The sequence below is a fragment of the Coenobita brevimanus genome, chromosome 76 (genome assembly GCF_032717465.1).
Source record: "Coenobita brevimanus isolate Jiangsu-jjx chromosome 76, ASM3271746v2, whole genome shotgun sequence".
In the NCBI taxonomy this organism is placed as follows: domain Eukaryota; kingdom Metazoa; phylum Arthropoda; class Malacostraca; order Decapoda; family Coenobitidae; genus Coenobita; species Coenobita brevimanus.
This window is the reverse complement of record NC_137029.1, coordinates 29,483,306-29,505,534: the sequence shown is the minus strand read 5'-3', so window position 1 is coordinate 29,505,534 and position 22,229 is coordinate 29,483,306. Positions and strand designations below refer to the sequence as shown.

The 22,229-nt window shown below is 43.8% G+C and overlaps 1 protein-coding gene across 1 annotated transcript in view; it reads left to right on the top strand.

Annotated features, from left to right (window-relative positions):
* LOC145408238 (very long chain fatty acid elongase 7-like) overlaps positions 1 to 22,229 on the top strand; it is a 124,316-nt gene that overhangs the window by 66,895 nt on the left and 35,192 nt on the right. The window contains exon 2 of the mRNA XM_080278997.1: positions 7,656 to 7,733. Coding sequence (XP_080135123.1) covers positions 7,661 to 7,733 — 73 coding nt within the window. The 5' untranslated portion in view covers positions 7,656 to 7,660. The remainder of the gene's footprint in view (positions 1 to 7,655; positions 7,734 to 22,229) is intronic.

Genomic DNA, 22,229 nt, shown 5'->3' with positions numbered 1-22,229 from the left:
CCTCCCTCTCATTATAAGTCTGCTCATGTAGGAGGCAGACTTTTTGCTCCATGGCTGCCTCTCCTTCTGGGTCCTGAGAGAGAGAGAGAGAGAGAGAGAGAGAGAGAGAGAGGGAGAGAGAGAATGGCTAGGAAATGGAAGGGGTGGTAAAAGAGGAAAATGATGAAGGGAAGGGGAAGGGAGGAAAAGAAGGGAGAGAGGAAGGGCAGGGGAGGGAAGCATTGGAGGTATCAGCGAGCGAGGGAAAGGATGGTGAAAGAGGGAGGGAGAAAGGAGAGGAGATAGAATTAAATGAAAGACCTCAATAGAAGGGGTACTGCAGAGAGAGAGAGAGAGAGAGAGAGAGAGAGAGAGAGAGACGGGAAATAGGAAAGGTTCTGAAAAAAGAGAAGGAGAGAGAGTTAAGAAAAGAAAGATGAGGAGGAAAGGGGGAAGTAATTATGGAGTGAGAGCTGAGGGTTGGGAGGGAAGACCGGAGTGAGAGAAGTACAGGAAGTGAGAGAAGTAAAGGAAGTGAGGAAGAAGGAAGAGAGAAAGTAGTTTATTGAGATGGCAGCCAGCGAAGGTAAATGTGGGAAAGGATGAAGAAAGAAGGAGGGAGAGAGAGAGAGAGAGAGAGAGAGAGAGAGAGCGAGGCTTTCCTAACCACGGAGACTAGATTTAACATTCACTGAGCTCTTCACCGCAGTCTTCCATGTTGATGAATAAAATCGTCTGAAGGAAGCAAAAATAGAGAGACAAACTAAACCACCTACTTCAAGGAGTTAGGAAATCACTCTATCCTCAGTGAAAAATAAATCGCCTGACCATTTTAGCTCTGGAACAACACTACTTAGGCCTGGGATAGGATTGGCACAAGGTCGTAGGGGGTCGGGAACGGTGCCAAGACCTGGGTTGGACTTTCAGGTTGCGTGGATAGGGAGTTTGTGGCCCAGTGAGAGAGAGAGAGACACACACACACACACACACACACACACACACACACACACACACACACACACACACACACACACACACCGTCCCCAACACAGAGTAGTGGAGGGTTGATGAGGGTGATTTGTATGCTTGTGTGGCATGCTGGAGTTGTAGGACTATGCATATTCTCTCTCACACACACACACACACACACACACACACACACACACACACACACACACACACACACACACACAATTCTCAGCCACGGAGTTGTCACCTAAATTGGTTATACTATACAGAAATTGACTAGTTCGTGACTCACATCTAAACGAAGGTGTTATTATTACCTTCACACAGGACAGGATCTCTCTCTCTCTCTCTCTCTCTCTCTCTCTCTCTCTCTCTCTCTCTCTCTCGACCCCTTTAATCCGGTGACGTATGTTACATAATCCTGTGCTACATTCAGACGATTATATTCAGCTGAGGGAGATGTTTCGAACTGGAGGGGGTAGATACAGCCTTCATTAACCCCTTCACTTACTATAGGTCTGTCTGAATGAAATCGTCTGGTTGTAGCAAGAGAAAGTTTAATGAGTCAAGATACAGGATTTTTTTTTTTTTTTTTTTTTTTTTTTTTTTTTTTCCCCACGGCATTTCATTACTGATTATTAGATGCAGCTTTGGAGATAAGGGTGTGGATGTACAATTTCGGACAGTCGTGTGTGTGTGTGTGTGTGTGTGTGTGTGTGTGTGAGATCATGAAACTCTGACACAGTATTCAGAGAAGTGTGTTTGGTTTCGAAGCTTGCGATGCTGGGTTTTGAAAGTCATTGCACACTGCCCCGTTATTTATCGTAAGGAAGTGGATCGGTATTTATGTCCGCAGTAGTACAGTCTGCTACATGTGCGTTGTTACTTCTTTGCCAGCCTCCCTTTCTCATGCTTATCGTTTATCAGAGTATACTATCTGAATACTAAATAGCTCCTCTCTCTCTCTCTCTCTCTCTCTCTCTCTCTCTCTCAAGTCCCTAGCTACTGGAGGCGAGTGTACAAGTTTCCTTATATCTGTGTTCAGAGAAATAGTTATCCTCGTATATTTGGACGAAAATATATGGGAAAAGTCGAATCATCAGAAACAAGCACCATACTCCTATTACTCTAACTTGGCCTAAAATTGCCATCTCTCCATCTTGAGTGATGAGTTCTGACAATTTTAAGAGGCGTACTAGAATTTGGTGCTAGTCACGAAGAGGTGCTGTGGAAAGAATCGGGCCGTGGCATGATTTTTTTTATTGTAACACTCAGATGAAATAAGCTGCAAAAGGAAGAAAATCTGGGCCAAGTTGGGGTAAAAAGAGTATAGTAGAGAGCGATTCCCATTTTCTTTCCTCAGTTGTACATTTTCTTCGTACGGGATTGGGATGAGTGTTGTTTCTTGATCGTACTGTACATTTCTTCGGATTCGGATGTACGGTTTCCTGCACAAGTTCGGTTTTTCCTCGTTCCCCGTAGTAAACATTAGCTGTATTGATTTGAGTAGTTCAGGATGTTAGTTTAAAATATACTTTTACCTCAACATGGCCCAGCTCTTCGTACGTTTTCAGCTAATTTCACATAGCCGAGTGACAAGACAGTGTTATGGTTCTGCATCCTTTCCATAACTCTTCTTCATGACTAGTATCATATTGTAGTGTCGTTCTGTTATTATAAGTTAGCATTCAAGAAAAAGATGGCAATTTTAGGCCAAGTTAGAATAAAAAGAGTATAATTGTTTAACTTAATAAACGGAAGTAGAATACATGTAACTACCCGAACTAATATAAGTGAGTACTGAAGTGCTGGAGCAGGAACCGAACTTTTGAAGGTAACTGTACAAACGGGATACGCAATCTACTGTATCTCTGTATTATTACTATTTTAGGAGTAGAATAAAACTTTTGAAGGTAGCTGTACCAATAGGATATATATTTTCAACATTGTTACTGTTTTAGTGGCTGAAGAATGAAACTTTTGAAGGTAACTGTACAAACAAATACAATATCCATTTTTTGCATAGTTTTTTGTTTTAGGGGCATGGGAACGAAACTTTTGAAGGTAACTGTACAAATAGAGTATATAATCTATCAATATCATGTTTCTGTTTTGGGGGCTATAGGAGCAGTTTTAACATAACAATAATAATAATAATAATAAATAATAATAATAATAATAATAATAGTTAAAAGGGGTTGGTTGTGAGATCATGGCTGTGTGAGTAAGCAAGGTTGTGGGATTTCCCCGTGAGTGAGAAACAGATACTGGAGGAATTATTGATAAAAGCGTGTCACCCACCTAGCCTCACCTCCCTCCCTCCTCCCTCCCTCACTCCTCCCTTCCCTCCCTCTCTCCTCTCCACACCCTTCTCTCATTTCCTTTCCTTCCCTCTCCTTTTCCCCCCTTTCATCTCTCTCCCTTACCTTTCCTTGCCTGACTTCCTCTCCCCTATCTTCCTTTCTCCGCCCTCCCTTCCCCTCATTTTCCACTCCCTTCCCCTCATTTTCTTCTCCCCTCCCTGCATTTTCTTCTCCCCGCCCCATATATTCGTCTCCCCACCCCTCAACTTTTACCCTCCCCTCGTCTCCCTATCTTGCCCACACACCTCCCTTCTCCACTGTCCCCTTCCCATTCCATTCATCTCGTTCCCTGCTCACCCCTCTCCCACTGTCACCGTTCCTTCCCTCCCCATCACTTCCCCTTCCCACGTCGCCCCGTCCATCCATCCCCCTTCCCTTCCTCTTCTCTTCCTTCCTCCCCTCCCTCCTCCCCATCCTTCCACCCCTCACTTGCCAGTCCACTTCCCTCCCTACCTCATATTCTCACCCACCCCCCTTCCCATTCACCTTATCCCCCTTCCCCACTCCTCCCCCTACCCCCCTCCTTCCCTTCCCCTTCTCATTCACCTCTTCCCCCTCCCCCCTCCTTCCCTTCTTCTCATTCACATCTTCCCCCTCCCCCCTCCTTCCCTTCTCCTTCTCATTTACCTGTTCCCCCTCCCCCCTCCTTCCCTTCTCCTTCTCATTCACCTCTTCCCCCTCCCCCCTCCTTCCCTTCTCCTTCTCATTCACATCTTCCCCCTCCCCCCTCCCCCTGCCCCTCCCTTCCAGCTGTTCATGCATGCGCTGGTGACTATGGAAAGCATTACCACCTCTCCAGTGACCCCCTTCTCTGTGTGCACCTTGATTGACACACACACACACACACACACACACACACACACACACACACACACACACAGCTCGTATCTCTTAATTGTCAGTTATTTTCTTTCTATATTTATGCTTATGTTTTGTTGCACCATACACTCTCTCTCTCTCTCTCTCTCTCTCTCTCTCTCTCAAACTGTAAAATAAATAGATAAATACAAATATATAGATAAAAAAAAATATAGTTCCTAGAGTGTGTCCTGTCTTTTTTTTTCCTTTTTTTTTCCCCCTTGTAATAACATGAAAACAATAAATTCCCAATGTTGTAGCTTTACCCAGGGCAACATGGAGTGCGATTGCCTGTTGGTATATATATAGCAGTGACGCACCCACTCACAGGAGGTGGGGGGTGGCAAGAAAAAGAAAAAAACGAGACAAACAGAAAAAAAGAACAGAAAACAGAAAGAAAGAAGAGAAAAATTAAAAAAGAAAATAAAGAAGAAGCGATAAAGGAAAATAAAAGAAAATCAGGGAAATAGAGAAAGTACGTCTTATCTAACTTAGTCACTCCTTGCCACTGTAGGTCATCTTCCCTCATGTACCGCTTGGATCATTAACCCCTTCAGTACGGTGAGGTATTTTTCTCATTTGTATTATCTCCGGGTGATTTTCCTCAGGCTGAGAGAGACGTAGGCGTTGGATAGGGTAAACAGACTTAACCCTTTCAGTACAAGACGTCTCGTAAGCTGAATAAATGCCCCAAAGTAACAATAAATAAATAAATAAAATAAGCTTGATAAAATAAGCTTAATACGTCGTAAAATTTAAGGGGTTCATTTTTTTAAGCGTCTTGGGTTCAGACTGTTTTTGTTGCGTCCCCAGGCTCATGTGAAATGTGAACTCAGTGGACAGAAGGCTTAAGTTCCTCCTCTCCAGCCTACCATCATCCTTTCGGGGGAGACGGAAGTAGCTGAGAGACATTTGTATACCCTGTTCACTTTACCTTTGCCTAAAATTGACATTTCTCCATCTTGAATGCTGAGTTATAGCAGCAGATTCACACCAGAATATAGTGCTAGCCACGAAGAAGTGCTACAGGAAGGATGTAGAGCCACAGTATCGTCATTTTCTCCCACTGGGCTACGAAAAATAAGCCATAAAATGAAAAATATCTGGGCCAAGTAAAAGTGAGTGACCTATAGCGGTAGTTGTAATCCCAGACTCAACTAATCGTAAACCCAGTCGACTGCAGGCTTAAACTACCCTTCTACACTCCATCCTCGTCCATTCGGGGGAGAGGGAAGTAGCAGGGGGATGCTGTATAACCAGGCAGTGGACCCGGTAGTTATATAGGTGCCACCACTTGAAGGCGTCCCTCTTCATCACCGTTCCAACAGGTGAAGCGAGATAACGAACCCTCCAAGCCACCTGCCTATTACGGGTATTTTACAAGACAGTTTTTAGGCCCAATTTTAATACAGTGTCAGCTTTTACAAGGCATTATAATTTTTAGGCACAATATTAATGCAGTGTTAGCAGACTGATGGCCACTACTTTATAATCTGGGGAGAGAAAAAAACGAAAAGAAATAAAAAGAACAGCTAATATTTCCCTTTACTTCTCCCTTTACCTAAATGTGATAAAATAAGGCACTAATACCGACCGCCTGTACTTATATTCCACCCAAAGCCAGACGATTTTATTCAGCTGAGGGAGTCATAGGAGCTTCAGTAATAGAATAAAGTGCTAAAACCGAGCGTGCTTTTTTCCGTGCATAGAGAATAATGGCGGAGGAGTGGTCTTGTGTCGTGATGAATTGGCGGACGTGTTGGCTATGACGTGGGTAGTGACGTCACGGGAGGAAGAGAGAGAGAGAGAGAGAGGGAGGGAGGGAGGGAGGGAGGGAGGGAGGGAGGGAGGGATTGAGAGTGAAGTGGATGGTAAGAGGAGAAAGAAAAGAGGAGGAGGAAGGCGAGGAAGTGGAAGGGGTTGGTGAAGAAGGAAAATGATGGAGAGAGAGAGAGAGAGAGAGAGAGAGAGCATACCAGAACTGATAAGTGGGAGAAATGAAAAGTGCAAAGTGCATATTGGCAGTGGTAAAGAAAATGATACTGAGAGAGAGAGAGAGAGAGGGGGGGGGGAGTCGATCAAATGGCTGGACAAACACGCCTTCTATCCCCTTTAGTGAATAGTTGAGGAGTACGCCTTTAATAACACACACACACACACACACACACACACACACACACACACACACACACACACTCTCTCTCTCTCTCTCTCTCTCTCTCTCTCTCTCTCTCTCTCTCTCTCTCTCTCTCTCTCAGTCCTGTTATAGTACTGGGCTTTGAATAACCCTTTCCTTACTGATATATTCATAGTAATATTTTAAGTAACCCTAAATTTTAATACCATCGAGAGTTAGGCGATTAAGGAACCTCCGTAACACCTCTTCCTTAGCGATTTATTTTTTTGCATATTTGTGATTAATATTTACGTTATAAAATGGCATAATCGTACTGAAGGGGTTGGCTGGTAGTTTGATAATGCTTAGGTCGTTAGGAGGTGATTAGTACAAGGAATAATGGGGGTTAATTAAATGCTGCCTAATACCTGTTGATTACGTGTACGATGATTAAAGAGGAATTTTTTAGTAGGAGACCTGTGTGTGTGTGTGTGTGTGTGTGTGTGTGTGTGTGTGTGTGTGAGAGAGAGAGAGAGAGAGAGAGAGAGAGCAAGGGGGGGAGGTTAGGGGGATTGATTGAATGTGAGGGTTAGGGAATTATCACCCCTCCATCGTTAAGTCTTAGGGGTGAACGTGGCATGGCTGTGGTCGCTACGGTAATTTTGCCTTCATGTTGTCAGTAAATAGCGTTTATGTGTCACTTGCCGCCATTTACCTTGCCCTGCACTTCACTCGCACACATACATAAACACACACACACACACACACACACACACACACACACACAGTTGTCATACACTTTACTCAGTTCTGCTTGACAGATGTTGCCCTACACACACACACACACACACACACACACACACACACACACACACACACACACACACACACACACAGTCATAAATACTTGTCATGCACTGACGCAGTTCTGCTTGACCAATGTTGCCGTACACACACACACACACACACACACACACACACACACACACACACACACACACACACACACACACACACACACACACACACATTTCATCACTGCCATATCCAGTTCACTCATAGCATACCAATCCCGACACAGTCCAACGTATAGGCAATTTTAACCATCATCATCATCATCATCATCATCATTTAATCCTTTCACTATGATGACGTAGTTTATTTTCTTATGCTAGACGATTTTATTTGTTAGGAAAGACCAATCATACGGAAGAGATGATGATGATGATGATGATGATGGTAATGATAAGAATACATGGTGATGATGGTGATGATTCTTAATACATGATGGTGATGATGATGATGATGATGATGATGAACTTGTTATACTAAGAAGAACGTAATATAATATCCTTTTTTTATTATTGCAGGAAAGATGGCGGAGTATATGAAGTCTATGGTTGACAGTTACAATGATATCTTCAATGAACTCTTCGTCGATCAGAGAGGTAAGTTAGTCCTTTCCCTCCTTTATTATTATTATTATTAATTTATTGTTTGATGTTTTATTGTTGTTATTCTCTTTTGTTATTATTATTTATTATTATTATTAGCAGTATTAGGAGGAAGAGGACGTGTTATTAATTCGACATAAACAGTATACAGTAGAATGCCAAGGTGCAACATAGAGAATAAATCGCCAAGGAGTAGGTATTACGAAACCTGTGCCACCAGCAATACTACCCATACACCTGTTTCTCTTCATGATGTCTCCCTCTTTGGACCACGTTCAGACTTCACATACAGACTTCACATTCAAGACTTCACATTCAGGCGTTCACATTCAGACATCACATTCAGGACACCACATTCAGACTTCACATAGACTTCACATTCAGTTCACATACAGGCTTCACATTCATTCTTTATTCTACACATTCATTCTTCACATTCTGGCCAATTTTTTTTCTATTTTCACCGCAACTTCTGCACTTCAGGGGTTTCTTTTCTTGTCCTCTTGGCTTCCTTCTCTGCACTTCACACTTCACGTCATGTATTTATATTATCTTCATCTCAAACTTCTGTATTTCACGTGTTTTTCTGCCTCATCTGCTGTTTAGGCTTACTTCACTCAATATATCTTCAGATCTTCACCTTTACCTGTTGTACTTCACGTATTTCTCCTCGCTCACTTCACATATTTCTCCTCATTATCACCTCTTCCTATTGTTTTTCACGTATTTCTTCTCCCTTACTTCACTTCATATATTTCTCTTATCTTTCATACCGTACCACTCAAACACTCTAACTCCACCTGTTTCTCTCTCTCTCTCTCTCTCTCTCTCTCTCTCTCTCTCTCTCTCTCTCTCTCTCTCTCTCTCTCTCATAATTAGCTTACCCTCATTTTACTACCCTTTCCCTCCTCCCTGTAATTAGTGTCCCTCCATTCACTCCTCCCCTCCTCCCCCTCTCCCTCCTCACTCTCTCTTTACTCTCCCTTTACCCCTCCCTCCCCTATCCCTCTCTCCGCCCACTCTCTTCGTTCCCTCCTCTCTCTTCCCCTCCCCCAGCTCTCTCATGCTATCCCTTAACCCCTTCAGTCCGGTGACGTTCTCTCTCTCTCTCTCTCTCTCTCTCTCACACACACACACACACACACACACACACACACACACACACACACACACATACACACACACACACACACACACACACACACCATCACTTTCCTCACCCTGGCCCATCCCCCCACCACCTCTCCCACCCTCTAACACATTCTCCTTCACCCTCTCCCACCCACTTTCCTTCTTATCTTACTCTCCCTTTCATGCTCCCTACCCATTCTCCCTCCCTCTCCCTTCTTCCTGCCTCCTCCCTCACCCCCCCACCTCCCGCGGCTGATGAAGGAGCAACAACAACTACATCAACAACAACAACAAACACTATTGATCTGTTTCACCGGTCTGTTTCATGGCCACATAAGCGACCTCCCTCCCTCCCTCCTCTGCACACCCTTCCCTCACCCTCTCACCCTTGCCTTCACTTTCACCCTTCACCTTCACCTAAATCTTTATTCTGGCTCATTTCCACCACCTTCACCTTCACCCCTCCGTCCCTCACACCTCATCTTCGTTTCACCCTCCTCCACACATTTGTTTCACTTTCACCTGTATCTTCATATTAACCCTGATCACCTTCACCCTCACCTTCACTGCCCTCATCCTCATCTTCGTCATTTTATCTCCTCCTCCTCCTCCTCTTCCTCTTCCTCTTCCTCCTCCTCCTCCTCCTCCTCTGTAATCAAGACTCATCAATGTACAAGTTACACCTTATTCTCTGACTTGATCATTACTGTGCTACCGTGAGAGAGAGAGAGAGAGAGAGAGAGAGAGAGAGAGAGAGAGAGAGAGAGAGCGACATGACGTGGAGGGAGAGCAGCGTGATGGCAAACGACAGGGTTATCGGCATACATAGGGAGGCAGTTTGATAGTGGCCACCATTCCGGGTTAAGACATGTGGCTATAGATAAATATACAGTATACAATAGATAGACGAGTAGATAGATAGATACATAAATTGGTACGTACATAGAAATAGATAATGTAACCAGCTGTGCGAATGATTACTTGAGTATACGACTTTTACTCTAACCTGGCCTAAAACTGACATCTCTTTCTCAATGCTGAGTTGTAGAAATAGATAAACGCGAAAATATGATGCTAGTCACGAAGAAGTGCCATGGAGAGGATTTAGAGCTATAATATTGCCTTTTTCGTCCACCGGCATACGTGAAATAACCTGCAAATGACGAAAATCTTGGCCAGGTTAGAGTAAAAGGAGTATAGTAAGGGAAACTATCCTTGTCTGTGATGAAACTAACCTGCTGCATGAACCCACCACACATCACGTCTTGCATGTGAGTCAGTGTTTTAGGAGAGAGAATTCCACTTGATGGCTTTCCTACCTATTTTTACCACAGATGCATATTCTCTCTCTCTCTCTCTCTCTCTCTCTCTCTCTCTCTCTCATCGGCAGCTGTGGTTCTGACGTCATCCATTGATTACTGAGGATGTGCTGATGTTGATAGTAAGGAGGAAGGTTGTGTAAGTGGTGTTAAATTAGATGCATCTCTGTTAATAGGGTGGTGTTAGGTATTGTCAGTGGTGATAGTGGTGTATGTGGGTGTATGACGATGTTGATGGTGGTGGTGGTGATGATGATGTGGTGTATTCCTGGTATTAGTTGTTTAGATGGGGGTTGTGGTTGTGGTGATGCGATATAGTGTGTTGTAGTAATGTTTGGCCGTTTAGATAAGGGTTGTGATGATGATGATGATGATGGAAAGATTAATAATATTAGCAGTGATGGTGTTAATGGTGGTGATGTCAATGCTGAAGGCGATGGTGATGGTGGTAGGTTGGCTGGTGGTGATAATGATATCATTGGTGGATGGGGTGGTGATATCAGTCAGTTGATGGTAATGTTGGAAGAGAATAGTGGAAGCGTTGTCAGTGGGTTGGCGGTAGTTAGAGAGAGAGAGAGGCCTTGACTCTGAAGTTAATATGACCTTCCTGAGTTGGGAAAGAGCACAGCATGTTCTGTGTAACATCTACTGCCAGTTTCAGGCATCAGGTGTGTGTGTGTGTGTGTGTGTGTGTGTGTGTGTGTGTGTGTGTGTGTGTGTGTGTGTGTGTGTGTGTGTGTGTGTGCGCGTGCGTGCGCGCCATTTCAGTTTGGAGTCAGCAACACATTAATAGTGGATGTAAGTAGTTTGGAGTCAGCAACACATTAATAGTGGATGTAAGTAGTTTGGAGTCAGCAGCACATTAATAGTGGATGTAAGTAGTTTGGAGTCAGCAGCACATTAGTAGTGGTAGTAAGGATTATTATTATTACATTTTGCATGTTGGAAGATGTTATATTTAAACTGATATTGGCAACTTGGTAACTGAATGGAGTTTTGTTTTTAGAGTATGAAGTCAGCTCGTCCTCCACCCTTCCTCTCCACACTCTCCACTCTGATTCCACATCATTCCACATTACTCCACACCTACCCTTTCTCGCCACACCATCCATCGTCACTTCACACCCTCACTCCACACCCTCCACAGCCAAATATTTGTACCATCCCAGCCAATCTAAACCGTCTGGCACTGTTTAGATAGACGCTTCATTCTCTCTCTCTCTCTCTCTCTCTCTCTCTCTCTCTCGTTTGTTTTCTCATTTTTTACTCTTATTATTCTGCCCTTTTAAAAAATTTGAATAGCTTACAAGCAAGTGATGGAGAATTTGTTTGTTTAATAAAAGTTTAATTACACTGTGGCAAGGCTGAGAGAGAGAGAGAGAGATGCGATATAATATGAAAGACAGCCATGAAAGAGCCGATTTGTGTGTGTGTGTGTGTGTGTGTGTGTGTGTGTGAGAGAGAGAGAGAGAGAGAGAGAGAGAGAGAGAGAGAGAGAAGGAGGGGGGTATAACATGAAAGACAGCCTTTTTTTTTATTATCATTATTACCGCAGTTATACCCATATACCTCTAACTTTAAGTAAAATTGCCGTCTCTCCATCCTGAACACTTGAGTTGTAGCCAGAGATTACAACGATAAGATTTTGCTAGTCACGAGGAAGTTATGGGATGGTTTTAGAGCCGTAGCAGTTTTTTTTTTTTTTTTCCAATAAGCCTAGTGAAATAAGCTTAAAAAGGACGAAAAGCTGGCCAGGTGAAAGTGAAAGGAGTATAGACATGTGAAGTTGTGATGTAAACAGTAGTTAGAATAAAATGTAGTGATGATGGTAATGTTAAAACAGTATTGGTGAATGAAAAATAGTGGTGAAGATAGTAAGATAGTTTGCGTGTGACAGGATAGTGGTGAAGTAGAAAGATAGTGTGGGTGTAGACAGGATTGGTGAAGAATAGTAAAGATAATGGTGAAATAAGAAGATAGTTTACGTGTAGACAGGATAGTGGCAAAGATGGTTGATAGTTATGAAGATTGTATACGTGTAGACAGGACAGGTGCAAGATAGTGATAAAGATGGTGATTTAATTTGAAGTTGGTATATAAACAGAAATGGTAGGTGCAGAGTAATGACTGTGATAATAATAATAATAATAATAATAATAATAATAGATGGATAGATAAGTGGTTAAATAAGATAGTAAACATGGAAACAGGAGAGATGCAGGATAAGAGTTAAAAGATAGCAGCGAGGTGTTAGTGTGTGTGGTTCAGAGGTGTACCGGATGCCCGCCAGATACCTGCATCTTTAAGTAATTATCCTCACCTTCCAGCGTTCTCGTAAAGCAGGAAGTAATGTGTGGTAAATGTGATACTTGCCTGAAAAGGTTTAGAGTACTTTGTGATTCCTCTCTCTCTCTCTCTCTCTCTCTCTCTCTCTCTCTCTCTCTCTCTCTCTCTCTCTCTCTCTCTCTCAATCGTCTGGCGTTAGTTGGAATAAAGTAATAGAGTTTGTTCGACCTTGAAAACTTTAATGGGATCAATATTTACTTTTTCAGTCTCCCATGGTTCACTCAAGAGAGAGAGAGAGAGAGAGCGTCTGAAGGCAACTGGAATAAAACACTAGGGAATCTTAGACCATGAAGAGGAAGGGAGGTGACTGGGGATGAGATGGTGGGATGGGGTGGAGAGGCCAGTGAGGGGAGTGTGGGTTGGGGAAAGGGCAGCCTGATGTTGGAGGACAAAGTAGTAGGGATAGATAGATAGACAGATAGATACTGGTTATGGCTAGATAAGTAGATAGTTGTATAGAAATACTTATAGATAGATAGGTATAGATAGACCTTTGTTTATCGAGTTCTTTTGTTTCTTATTAAAACTGAGATCGCAATAGGAAGGCAAAACCCACATTTTTTTTACATCATTGAAACAAACAAGAAAATTAAACAATCAGATCTGTTTTACGTGGCTGGTGATTGCGAAATGTGAAGTGAAATGCAGTGTAAGCATTTCCCAATCCCACATGTGTTTTAGAAATGACGGGTGTAAATTTAGGGACGTGGCTACACCTTTCCACTCAGTCTTTGCCTCTTCAGATTTGGGACCTTTTTTTTTTTTTTTTTTTTTTTTTTTTTTTTTTTATGATAGTGTTGGATGGTTTTTATTTACTTATATATTACTTGCCTGTTTATTTATCTGTTTATTTAATATACTTTGTTATATTTTTTTGCTGGGGAGGGGCGTCTTCACGTGGTGGCATCAATATAACTGGAAAGTGGAGCTACCCAGGTGACGAGGAACCTACAGGTGATGGCTCTGTGCATCCTGGGTGGAGCAGTTGCGGCATCCACCCAGGAGCCAAATTTCATATTTCCCAGCATCTCGCCATGGGAAAGGACTTGGTCCGACCCTGGTGAGGCGCTAGCACAAGGGGGCACTGGTTCCCTGCACTGTGTGTGTGTGTGTGTGTTAATGAAGCAGACATTACAAAGTAAGAAAAGAATTATGGTAAATAGAAATGATGCGGGTAGAAACTTAACACTGTGTTATGTATGGACTACCTTGTTTATAAGTGTTCCTTCAAGTGAATACCGTTAGATATTTATTATAATAAGAAACATGTAAGTAGTGTAGGACAAAGACCTTAGTAGTGATTTATAAAACTGTCAAACAAACCCCTCCAGTTAGCAAAATTGACTGTGCTGAATAAAATCATCTGAAGGTAACTGAACAACATTGCCTCCCAGTGAAGTAGCTTAAACCCGCTATCCGATGGCGTGTTTTGTGTTTTATTCTTGCTATCCGATGTCGTGTTTCGTGTTTTATTCTTGCTATCCGATGTCATGTTTCGTGTTTTATTCTTGCTCTCCGATGTCGTGTTTCGTGTTTTATTCCCAGTATCCGATGTCGTGTTTCGTGTTTTATCCTCGCTATCCGATGTCGTGTGCAGTGTTTTTTCTTGCCATCCGATGTGTTTTATCCCCACTATCTGATTTCGTGTTTCATCCCCGCTGTCCGATGTCGTGTTTCGTGTTTTATTCTTGCAATCCGATGTGTTTCGTGTTTTATCCCCGCTATCCGATGTCGTGTTTCGTGTTTTATCCCCGCTATCCGATGTCGTGTTTCGTGTTTTATCCCCGCTATCCGATGTCGTGTTTCGTGTTTTATCCCCGCTATCCGATGTCGTGTTTCGTGTTTTATCCCCGCTATCCGATGTCGTGTTTCGTGTTTTATCCCCGCTATCCGATGTCGTGTTTCGTGTTTTATCCCCGCTATCCGATGTCGTGTTTCGTGTTTTATCCCCGCTATCCGATGTCGTGTTTCGTGTTTTATCCCCGCTATCCGATGTCGTGTTTCGTGTTTAATTCTCGTTATCTCTAAGTGGTTTTATTTAACGTGGGAGAAACGTTTCGAACTGGGGGGGTTAGATATCGGCTGCATTTACCCCTTCACTACACTGGGTCTCCCCCATCACTGAATAAAATCGTCTGGAGGTAGCAGGAGTGAATATGATAGGCCAGGGGCTTGAAGAGGTAGTTTTGGGTAGTGATAGCGATAAACTCTCCTCCGCCAGCTTCAAAAGAAAGAGAGAAACGGGATGGCAAAGATTTAGTGTGACAGAAAAATGAGTGAGACAGAGAGGGGGGGGGAGAAGACAGGTAGACAGGCGCACACACACACACACACACACACACACACACACACACAGAATCAGGTACAAATAAATACAGGTGTCACATAAAATTAAGGGCCAGACACGAAGATAGAAGCCTCTCAAAACAACTATTGTCTGGCCTTCATCACTACCCCACCTCACGTTTTACTCTCCTCTTCCCTCCTTTCTCTCCTCTCCTCTCCTTTCTCTTTTCTCTGTTTTGTTTTCTCCTCTCCTCTCCTCTCCTGGACCTTACCTCTCTTTTCTCATCTCCCATTCTCCCTTCCCCCCCTCCTGTCTTCTCTTTTCTCTCTCCTTTGATCTCTCCTCTCCTCCTCTTCTCATCTCTTGTTTTCTCTCTTCTCTTCTCTCTTCACTTCTTTCTCCTCTCTTCTCTTCGCTTCTCTTTTTTTCTCTTCTCTTTTCTCTTCTTTCTTCTCCCTCTCCTTCCTTCCTCTGGTCTCTGTCATTTTCCCTACTTTACTTGATTTTCTGTCCATCTTCTCTGCCATCTCCCTTGCTTTACGGTGTCTTTGCCTCCCCATCTTCCCCCTTCTCTCGTTTAATCTTTTCCATACGCTCCCCTTTCCTTTCTCTTTTCCTTTCCCTTTCCCTTTCCCTTTCTCTTTTCCTTTCCCTTTCCCTTCTTCCCTCCCCTCCCCTCCCGCGTCTAACTACCCCACTTCATTCACCCCTTTCTCCCCCCCTCCCCCACGTAGTCACTCTTGCTTCATTGTTTACGTGTGCTGTGCCAAGGAGCGTGCCTGGACACAGATTCTCTCTCTCTCTCTCTCTCTCTCTCTCTCTCTCACATAATATATCTGCCTGCCGTTATCTGCTTTCCTCGTCTCCCACTTTTTTTTTTTTCCCACCCTTCCTTACCTTCCCTCGTTTCCCTTCCTCGAACGTTTTCCCACTCCTTCCCATTCTCTGTCCTTCCCCCTCTATTCTCCTCCCTTACTCCCCTCTCCCCTTACCTTCATTCTCTCCCCAGCACCGCCTTTCCTTCCTCTTTGCGCTTTAAAATTCACTTCCCCATCCCTCATCTTTACACTCTACACCCTCCCTTCCCCACCGCTTACCTTCCGTCTCCCTTCCACCCCCACCACAGTCCCCACCCTTTTACTTGTTTTCCTTCCCCTCTCTTGTCCCTCCTTCCCCTTCCTCCCCCCTTCTCCTCTCCTTCCTCTCTCCCTCTTTCTCTCCCCCTCCTCCTCCCCCACGGCACGGCCTCTCTTCTCGCCTGCCACGGTACTTAAAGTGGAAGGGGAGTTAAAGGAGAGAGAGAGAGAGTAAAGGAGAAGGACTAACACCGCAGCTTCTTTCACCTCTATCCCACAACGCGCCCAGTTTGTTATACATATAAACTCTACAGTTGTGTGTGTATCCTTTCTATCTAACTATGTCTGTCTGTCTATTTATCTGTCTGTCTGTCTGTCTGTCTGTCTCTCTCTCTCTCTCTCTCTCTCTCTCTCTCTCTCTCTCTCTCTCTCTCTCTGCCCGTCTACTTAGCTACATATCCTCTCCCTTTCTCCACCTGTCGTGGGTTCATATAGTCACCTGTACCTGTCATGCTGTAGCTACCATCGTTCTCTACCTACCACCTCCTCTACTGTTTACCTTCCAACCTACCTCCCATCTTACCTTCCATCTACCTTCCTTTGAGCCTACCTACCTACCTTCACGCCTGCTTCCCATTTACCTACCTATCTGTTTATTGTACTGTATTTATATTTGTCTGCCTACCCACCCACCCATCGACCTGCCTGCCTACCTACCTACCTACCTGCCTGTCTGTCTGTCTGTCTGCCTGCCTGCCTGCCTGTAATATGTATATTTGCCTGCTTAAATGGCTACCTATCTGTCTGTATTCCTCAACCTATTACACACACACACACACACACACACACACACACACACACACACACACACACATGTAAATATGGTTTAAGACACGGAACAGTACGAGCTTGACTCATTCCTGTAAAGATACAATTAGGTAAGAAACACACACACACACACACACACACACACACACACACACACACACACACACACACACACACACACACCTACTAATGAACCTACCTTCTTGTAAACAGTAGATACACGCCTTTTATTGAACACCTTTGTAGTTACGTGCCTGCCTACTTGCTTGTTTATATACGTGCCTACTTCCATGTTGGTACGTGCCTGCCAGCCTGCATGCTTTTATACGTACCTACCTCCTGGTAATGCGTGCCTGCTTGCCTTTTGTTTATATATGTGCCTACCCCGTTGTAAATACGTGCCTGCCTTCCTACATGTCTATGTGCGTGCCTACCCCCTGTAGATAAGTGCCTGCATGCCCACATGTTTATAAACGTGCCTACCTCTGATCAGTGTGTTTGCTATGACCTGCTGATACGAGTGTACATCCACATAGGCAGTCAGTCTGCCTTGCCTTGCCTACCTGTCTGTCTATGTACATACGGCTTAACTATGCGTGTAGTTTACCTGCCTAGACTTACACCTTCACTATTAGAGATCTCTCCTAAACTGAAATAATTCGTCAGTGGGTAGTGAGAATGTGCCAAAATAATTCTAGTAGTAGCAGTCGTAGCAGCTGTAGTTGCAGGTTTATCTGAAATGTGCACCTGTTGGGCTGTAGCAGACTTAAATTGCTCTTCTCGCACAGTCCACCTTCCTTCTGGGGGCTAGGAAAGTAGCCAGGGATGTTTGTATAGCCAGGCAGTTGCGTCCCCCCAGTTATATCGATGTCACCACAAGAAGGCATCTCTCACCAGCACCGCCGTCATAATAGAAACATTATATAAATATCACCATCCATTGTACAGCCCGCGTTTTCAGTACATACCGGTCATTTCAGTCTTCCAACTCTTTTTTTACTTGGAGTATTTATCTACCACCACCCTGGTCGCTCTGTCTGTCTGTCTGTCTCTCTCTCTCTCTCGATACTCGTTATTATTTTCTTTCTCCCTCTGCCTTCCCTCCTCTTCAATCTCCCACCTTTCCCCCCTATAAGAGTATTTCCCAGCAAGGAAAACACGGTAAATCTCCCTTCCTCACAGCACTCCTTGTGGCCCAGTTTTGACCCATTCCCCTCATTCACAGTGCCCCATATAGCCCAGTTTCTAGCCCATCCCATATCTTCACAGCACCCCTTGTAGCCCAGACTCTATCCCGTAACCCTGTGGCCCAGGCTGTAGCCCCTGTAGTCCATTACCCCTCACAGGGCTCCTTGTAGCCCAGTTTCTAGCCCGCCCCACTTTTCCATAGCACAGTTTTGTAGCCCAGTTGATGGCTCATGCTCACAGCAGGATTCATGATTCAGAGTACCATGCACCGCTACATCTGTTTCTCACCAGCCTAACAACAAACTTGTTCAGATGGAGTCTGTGGTTGTGGTGGTGGTGGTGGTAATGGTGGTGGTTATTGTTGTGGTTGTGTGTGTTGCTTGAAAACTCTTCACCCTAACTTGGCCCACATTTTCATTTTGTTGTAACCTATTGCACATAACTTAGTGGCTGAATAAGACAATACCGTGACTCTGTGTCATCTTCATAGGACATCTTTGTGACAGGCACTATATTTGTGTTGATTTATTGTTACAGCCGAGTATTTGAGATAGGGAGATGGCAGTTACAGCCGAGTATTTGAGATAGGGAGATGGTAGTTTCAGGCCAAGTTGAAGTAAAAACATCATAGTTCCAATAATAGTTGTTATTGTAATAGTAGTAGTAGTAACCTAAAGATTTTTTTTTTCTTCAAAGAGAGAGAGAGAGAGAGAGAGAGCATTTAACTTTGGGTTGGGCTGTCCTTAGATTTTTAGCAAAACTAACTGTGTAGAAAATAAGTACAGTCCTCCCTCCTATAACGTGATATCCTTTAACACGGATTTGTACTTTTGCAGTCACCTACAGTGTGACCAAAAAATATATACCGCAGTTGCAAACAGATATACCGTGGCGAACTGTCAGGCATTAGAGCTCAGAAGGCATGCCAAAAGCCAAATGTCACGCATGATGACATAGGCGAGCAGTGCACTGTAATTGGTCGCATGACGTCACATCCATATGTACCCCCCTTGGCTGCTGGGGGCGTCCTCCATTGTTTTTTGGTGGTCTCCTGCCTCATGGCTGCGTCTGAGGTGGCTACTCATATTTACCTAAGCTTTATGCCTCGCAGCCGACTGGAGCCCACCAACAAACGACAGCACTTCACCAACGGGCGGAAAATGGAGATAATACAAGAGCTGGAGGGCGGGAAGAGACATGTCGACTTGGCAGAGAAGCACAAGGTTAATGAAAGCACCATGAGGACAGTTTGGAAAGACCAAGAGAAGATAAAGGCATACATCAAGAGCAACTCCACAGCAGCAGGACAGGCTGCAATGAAGACCAGGAATGCAGCTCTGAAGACCACGGAGCGACTTCCACTTCGGTTCATCAAGAGGCAGAGATGGAGAAACATCCCTACTGACTGTGCCATGCTATGTGACAAGGGCAAGCATTTCTACAGAGATAAATAGACGGCTAAACCAGTAGAACCTGACACCCTTCAAGGCCACAAAAGATTGGTTAAATTCTTTTATTAAGAGGAATGGGTTTAAGAGTGTTAGTTTGACAGTGCTGATGTTTCCGCCAGTTCTACCTTCTCAGCATTTCTTGTAGATGCCATCAAATACAGTGGGTACACCCAGGACCAGATATTTAATGATGATATATATATATATATATATATATATATATATTTGGAAAACACACACACACACACACACACACACACACACAAGATTGAGAGAATACAAAGAACAGCAACCAAGATGGTCCCCAGTCTGACAGACCTGTCATACAGAGAGAGGCTGGAAAAACTGGATTTGCCTTCGTTAGAGGAAAGGAGAAAGAGGGGAGACATGATTGCGGTGTTCAGGACCATGGTGGGAGTAGATAAAATTGACAAAGAAGATCTGTTTGTATGGGATAAGAGAGCAACAAGAGGACATGGAATGAAATTGAAAAAGTCAAGCTGCTTGAAGGATATCAAGAAATATAGCTTTCCTTACAGAAGTATAGACTTATGGAATAGCCTGGACAAAGAGATCGTCCAGTCTAAAAACTTAAACGAGTTTAAAGTTAAATTCGACTTATTGAGAAACAGCGACGGAAACCCACGAGCATAGTACATTCCGTGTATATCACAATTAGGTATATTCTTAAATATTTGAAACGACTTAGACAAAGAGGTGGTGCATGAGAAAAACATTCATGTGTGTAAAGGTAGACTTGATAAATGTGGATATGGAGACAGGACAACACGAGCATTGCTCAATTCCTGTATACTACAAATAGGTAAATACACACACACACACACACACACACACACACACACACACACACACACACACATCCAACAGTGTGAGTGGCTGCTTGGGGTTACAAGGCATCTAAGGAAAGACTCACTCTACACCTAACCTGTAATGCCTCTGGGACCTGCAAAATGAAACCACTTGTTACCTCACAAGCCAAGGAACCACACGCCTACAGGAATTGTGACATGGACGAGCTCAACGTGCACTGGATGTACAATAAGAAGGGGCGGTTATCGGGTGCCATCTGTCTTGAATGGTTTGACAAGTGCATCAACAAAGAAGTAGAAGATTTCTGCAAGCATTGCAACGTGGTATATAAGATCCTGCTCCTTGTAGACAATGTGCCAGGTCACTCATCACTTCTCGACGATCGCCACCCCATCATCAAGGTTGTGTCCTCACCCCTCCAACCACTCAACCAAGAAGTGATTGCAGTGCTCAGGGCAGCCTATGCCTCGAAGACCTTCACGATGTTCCAACCTGCCACCGACACTGACGAAGATTTGGACGAGCTGGCAACTTCCCCAGATTCACCATGGCCTGAGTTACCCTCCCCTGGCACGAGACGTAACTCCCCACCGCCACCCGCTGCCATTGCCACCGCTGCTGCCATGCAGCACACTAGGGAAGCACAATCTGTCATCTAAATTTTGAAGTCGTTCAGCATCAAGAACAGAGTGGACACCATTGTTGAAGCCTGGAATGAGCTGACACAGGCCATGGTGCATCACACCTGGCGCAACATTTTGCATAGTTTGACGGGCCACAGGCCTGACTTAGAGACTAAGTCACAGATTGTTGACACAACGGTGGAGACAGCAAGGAGAGTCACTGGCATGGAACAGCTCGACACTGCTGACATACAGGACCTTCTTGCCCCAGACCTCACCCTGGACACTTAGGAACTGTTGGACCAGCTGTGGGGAGAGAGCAAAGAACGGGGAGAGCCAGAGGAAAGGCCACTGGGAGGGATAGCAATGAGCATGCAGAGAGAAGTTGTGGATTTGTACGAGAGGCTTACCTACATCATCACCAACCAGGACACAGATAAGGACCGAGCCGAGCAAACTGCTGCATTAGTGGCCAGTGATGTGAGGCAGTACACAGAGATGTTTAGGGGGAGAGTGAATGCTCGGCAACAGAAGATGATCACAGATTTTTTTCGGGTTCGTCAGGAAGCTTCACAACAACCATCCTCTGGCGGCGATTCAAGCCCAGAAGACAGTGCTGAACCTGATGAAGAGGTTATGTCCATTGTTCCATGGACTTTGAAGTGTTTGGCTCCAATGCCAAAGGGGACCAGCCAACCACATCTCAACACTGACTGCAGAGAATGGGGTCTGGGGTCGCTGCGAACAGCGAGTGTAGCCAGCAGAGCCAGTCAGGTTAGTGACCTAAACTTTTTTTTATTAATGTATAGGAACATTTCTTATGTATTTTTAATAACTTCCTGTGTATGGGTATCAGTGTGAATGTCAGTAGGGTGTTTTTGGGGAGTTTGGGTGGGATTTGGTGTGAAAAGGGCGACTTTGGAAAATGTCCAGCCTAGGTTCGCCCTTTATATCGGAAACATATGGAACATATAATGCGGAAAATTATACCATGGCATGTTGTCAGTCTACATTAGCTGCGTTAGAGGTGGGAGGACTGTAATTATTGTAGCAACATAAAAAAAAAAAAAAAGTATATCCACTGGATGTTGACCACTCCAGAAATGCCATAACTTATGTGATATTGATGGTGATTACTGTGCTTCTGTTTTCAAGATTTTTTGTTATATTTTTTTGGCATTTATTCTGAACTTTCATTATCTCCATACTAAGAGAGGGAGAACTCACTGTAAAAAAAAATATATATATATATATATATATATATATATATATATATATATATATATATATTTATATATATATATATATATATATATATATATATATATATATATATATATATATATATATATATATATATGTTTATAGTGGATGATACAGATATGAATTAAACATATGGTAAAAGTATAC